Here is a 4,870-nt window from a genome sequence, read left to right as displayed (position 1 = left end):
GTCAACCCCACCCTTGTTTGTTCCTTCCTCTTCCATTTTCACACTTGTTTCCTCCATTTCCACTGGGTTTACTCCTGTAACCTGCAATCAAACTATCCACTTCAGAAAACCATTCCCAGCCTTTCAGCCCTGTCTATTGTTTCATTTTTACCTTAGTGTTTCCACTCTCATCTATCCCCACCTCGCAACCTTTGCCACGCTCAGTAACTCCTTTCAGTCCATCCTGCACAAACATGTCAAGATTAACAAATTAATTTCTTCAACTTTCCGAACAAATGGCATTCTGAACTAATAGGCTATATACAATTAAGGACAATTGAGTCTGGATCAGGAACAAGAGGAGACGGTTTAGGAATTGAGAGGCAGGGATGATTTAGTTCAGCTCAGCTTAGCAAGGTCACATTTTCTAATCAAGTCAATCGTTGGATCCTGTGCTAAATTATCATCGCTACCCTCCGGTGACTGTATCGGCAGCTCAAATTAACTAATTCAATGTCAGAATAAGATTCATTCTTGGAATTTTTAGGTTTTGGGGTCCCGGGATGAGAAAAGGTATGTGATGTTTTTTGGCCACACTGCGCAAAGAAGTTTCAGTACTGAAAAATGCTGTCAACCTAGATGAACTAATGACTTTAAATGTCTAAGCATTCGATACGAATAAGAAATAATCCGGTAGTACCTTGTCCTTTGTATCTGGTTCAACAGCTTCTCTTTTTACTCTGCTTGGTATAGGTTTACTGCACAATGGGATGCCGAATTAAGTAAAATTTACACCGCTGAAAGGAACCCCAAAAAAAGGAGGAAACATATATATTTCATACCGGTCATAATCTACATCCATATCTGAATCTGGATCCCATCTTTTATCTCCATCTACTTGGTCTTCATCAACCTATAAGTTACAGAAAAAGCGTACTTTACAACAATATCATTGGTAAACAACCAGAGTCATCCATCAAAGCATAATTCTACATATCTAACTGGGTGAACATTATTCACCAACCCCAGCTGACTAAATTAGAAAATTCTTATTGTAACTGTAGTTACACTTAAAAACTCACCAAAGACCATGAGGAAATGCAAGAAAGAATGTGTAACACAAATATAGGAGCCAACACACTTCAAATGATTTGGTCCAGAGACATACCTCGGGAGCCTCTGTATCTGGTGGTCTTTCCTGAAATGGCACACTTGGAGCATGCTGAAGCTTAGAGAGATTGTGGAGAAGGTCATTGCGAATCTCTTCAAGCATCTGACGAGAATTTTTATTTTCCATGTTACTCGGAGCAACGTGAAGTGTATAGTCTGGACCAAAGTATTCATAATATTCATGCTCGGGCATCTTGTCTTCAACTTCAACTCCAAGTGCAACTCCAGTCTGTAATATAAAGATTGTGTTGCAATAAATACGAAGAAAAACAAACGCCAAAGACATGTGGAAATTTCAGTGCAAAGCAAGAGCAGCAATATAATGAAGAGAGGGAAAGTACCTCGTAGCACCAGCAACGGGCAACATTTCGGATGGTGTAACCACCACCACCCAAGAGAAGTAGGGGAACATTGAATGATCTCATAAATTTGACGCACTCAGCATGACCTTTGATGGAAAGATTAAAGCATCCCAACCTATCACCAGACAAAGAATCAGCACCGCATTGCAATACCACCGCACCTGGTCGGAAAACTTCCATCACTTTCCCCATGATGGGCTTGAACAACAGATGATAGCTCTCATCGTCAATTCCATCATCCAGCGGTACATTGAGAGAATAGTACTTTCCGTTTCCATGACCTATATCCTGTATATGACCTGTGCCGGGAAAGTAGTCCCCAAATTTATGGAAGGAGACGGTCATAACCCTGTCAGTAGCATAAAAAGCCTCCTCCACTCCATCACCGTGGTGAATATCAATATCAACATATAGAACGCGCTGTAAGCAAACAAGAGAGGAAGAGTAAGAAGAGAGGAAGAGTAAGAAGAGACTCATCAGAAACCAGAACAAAACCATCCCTCCCAGGACATGTATCATAAATCATAATAGTGCGGGAGACAAACCTCATGCTGCTTAAGGAGCTCTAGGATAGCTAGGACGATATCATTGACATAGCAAAAGCCAGAGGCCTCGCACTTCTTAGCATGATGGAGACCACCAGCCCAGTTGATGGCAATATCGCAGAGGCCATGGTTAAGCTTGACAGAGCCACCAACAGAGCCGCCAGCATAGGTCTGGCAAAAGGAATAAAGGCCGTCAAAGACGGGACAATCTTCACCAACATTGAAGCGCTTGAGCTGGCGAATCTGATCTTGCTGGGTTTCAGGGGTGATGCTGCGGAGAAAAGAGACATAGTCGTCGGCGTGGAAGCGGCAGAGGTCGCGGTCGCGGGCAGGGAAGGGTTTAAGAACCTGCATATGCTGGAGGAGACCGTAGTGAGCGAGAAGGGCATGGGTCATACGGATGCGATGGGGCTTCATGGGGTGACCTTGGCCATAGTAGTAATTGCCAACCTCAGGGTCGTAGAAATAGCAAACTTTCCTCTTCACACCATCAGGTCCGGACGCCAGCGAATTGCCGCCAGTATCCATTCTCTCTGCACGCAGATCCATGAAACTAAATCTTAGAAAGAACAAAAAAAAATGATAACTAAACCCTAGCCGCATACTAGCGGAGCCAATTCGAATGACAACAGTAATATTTACGTTACGGAAAATCAAATCTTATCTTATGTGCAGAGGAGAAAGGTAAAACAAGTGAGGATAGATATCAAAACCCAAGACAGTTGACGGAAACTGGAAAAACGCAGACAAGGAACAGAGACTGACCTTTCAACGGTTTGTTGTAATCACAGTCGCAGTCATATGAAGTGAGAAATGTCGGCTGCGACTCTCTCTCTCTCTCTCTCTGTGGATTTCTTNCAGTAGCATAAAAAGCCTCCTCCACTCCATCACCGTGGTGAATATCAATATCAACATATAGAACGCGCTGTAAGCAAACAAGAGAGGAAGAGTAAGAAGAGAGGAAGAGTAAGAAGAGACTCATCAGAAACCAGAACAAAACCATCCCTCCCAGGACATGTATCATAAATCATAATAGTGCGGGAGACAAACCTCATGCTGCTTAAGGAGCTCTAGGATAGCTAGGACGATATCATTGACATAGCAAAAGCCAGAGGCCTCGCACTTCTTAGCATGATGGAGACCACCAGCCCAGTTGATGGCAATATCGCAGAGGCCATGGTTAAGCTTGACAGAGCCACCAACAGAGCCGCCAGCATAGGTCTGGCAAAAGGAATAAAGGCCGTCAAAGACGGGACAATCTTCACCAACATTGAAGCGCTTGAGCTGGCGAATCTGATCTTGCTGGGTTTCAGGGGTGATGCTGCGGAGAAAAGAGACATAGTCGTCGGCGTGGAAGCGGCAGAGGTCGCGGTCGCGGGCAGGGAAGGGTTTAAGAACCTGCATATGCTGGAGGAGACCGTAGTGAGCGAGAAGGGCATGGGTCATACGGATGCGATGGGGCTTCATGGGGTGACCTTGGCCATAGTAGTAATTGCCAACCTCAGGGTCGTAGAAATAGCAAACTTTCCTCTTCACACCATCAGGTCCGGACGCCAGCGAATTGCCGCCAGTATCCATTCTCTCTGCACGCAGATCCATGAAACTAAATCTTAGAAAGAACAAAAAAAAATGATAACTAAACCCTAGCCGCATACTAGCGGAGCCAATTCGAATGACAACAGTAATATTTACGTTACGGAAAATCAAATCTTATCTTATGTGCAGAGGAGAAAGGTAAAACAAGTGAGGATAGATATCAAAACCCAAGACAGTTGACGGAAACTGGAAAAACGCAGACAAGGAACAGAGACTGACCTTTCAACGGTTTGTTGTAATCACAGTCGCAGTCATATGAAGTGAGAAATGTCGGCTGCGACTCTCTCTCTCTCTCTCTCTGTGGATTTCTTCTTCTTTCCTTCCGAAGAGAAGAGAAGAGAGCTCTTTACAAACTTTGGTTTCAGAGGTTCAAAGGAAGGCGCAGTCGGGAGAGCCTCCTCCCCTGTGTACCAACAACTATGTTTGTAGCCTACACACTCTTCTTCTCTTCCGACCTTATTTTTACTCTTTTTTATTAATGTGAAACGAGTCATTTAAAAAGGCCCGTTTTTAATCTGTTATGGCTCCGACCCACTTTTGATATGCTGTGATTTAATATAAGGCCCATTAACTGGCCCATTGGAGAGCCGACTATGTTTTGGCTTGTGTTATTATGGTTCAGTTCTCGCGCTGAGGAACGTATCAACTGGAAAACAGAGTAAAGAGCAGCAGCACGCAAGGCTGGTAAACTAACATTAACAATTGCTTTTTTTTTCTCTCTTTTTTGTTCAATATTTTCATAAAGCTGATTGGAAAGGGGATGGAAATATCAACGCATTATTTGCTTGGAAACTAAGACAAACAATATATATATAATGAATGGGTGGGTTAACACTTAACAAGGAAGGTAGGCTACAAGTATCCAAGTAGATGGAGAAAAAGGCAGAAAAAGAAGAAGATAGAAAGATACAATGTGGGCGAGGAGGAGGCATTATTGACATTGCAGGTAAGAGGAGTTGGAGCCAATACAAATGATCTGCAGAGCGGGCAAGTGAGATGGCCACGAAGAAGCCAAGGTTCTATGCAATTCATATGGAAGAGATGAGCGCATCTGGGAAGATGGGTCACCACATCCTCAGCCTCAAACTTCACAAGGCATATGGGGCAGCAAATTTCCTCCTCCTCCTCTTCCTTGTCCCCAAACATCACTCCCACTAGGTGGTAACCGTCATCATCATGCCCTTCGGCATCTCCACCATTCTTCTTCAACCTCCCCAA

The 4,870-nt window shown here is 43.9% G+C and overlaps 2 protein-coding genes across 2 annotated transcripts; both read right to left on the bottom strand.

Annotated features, from left to right (window-relative positions):
* Nucleotides 1-3,980, bottom strand: LOC104773695 (histone deacetylase 19; the record flags this gene model as incomplete). Its single annotated transcript, XM_019242729.1, is given in 9 exon segments — nt 1-81; nt 152-223; nt 680-737; nt 822-892; nt 1,148-1,378; nt 1,491-1,931; nt 2,057-2,589; nt 2,822-2,908; nt 3,959-3,980. Coding segments are annotated over 7 exon segments (1,482 nt in total), but the record flags the coding sequence as incomplete, so codon positions are not given.
* LOC104773701 (histone deacetylase 19-like) lies at nt 2,763-4,096 on the bottom strand. Its single transcript, XM_010498348.2, has 3 exons — nt 3,872-4,096; nt 3,107-3,639; nt 2,763-2,981 (listed from the first exon to the last, which is right to left on the bottom strand). The coding sequence occupies exons 2-3, from the start codon at nt 3,632-3,634 to the stop codon at nt 2,763-2,765; spliced, it is 747 nt and encodes a 248-aa protein (XP_010496650.1). The 5' UTR covers nt 3,635-3,639; nt 3,872-4,096.
* Nucleotides 4,097-4,870: the final 774 nt, after the last annotated feature.

This window comes from Camelina sativa, unplaced genomic scaffold (genome assembly GCF_000633955.1).
Source record: "Camelina sativa cultivar DH55 unplaced genomic scaffold, Cs unpScaffold00621, whole genome shotgun sequence".
Taxonomy (NCBI): Eukaryota; Viridiplantae; Streptophyta; class Magnoliopsida; order Brassicales; family Brassicaceae; genus Camelina; species Camelina sativa.
The sequence above is the reverse complement of the archived record's forward strand: the minus strand, read 5'-3'. Positions and strand labels throughout refer to the sequence as shown.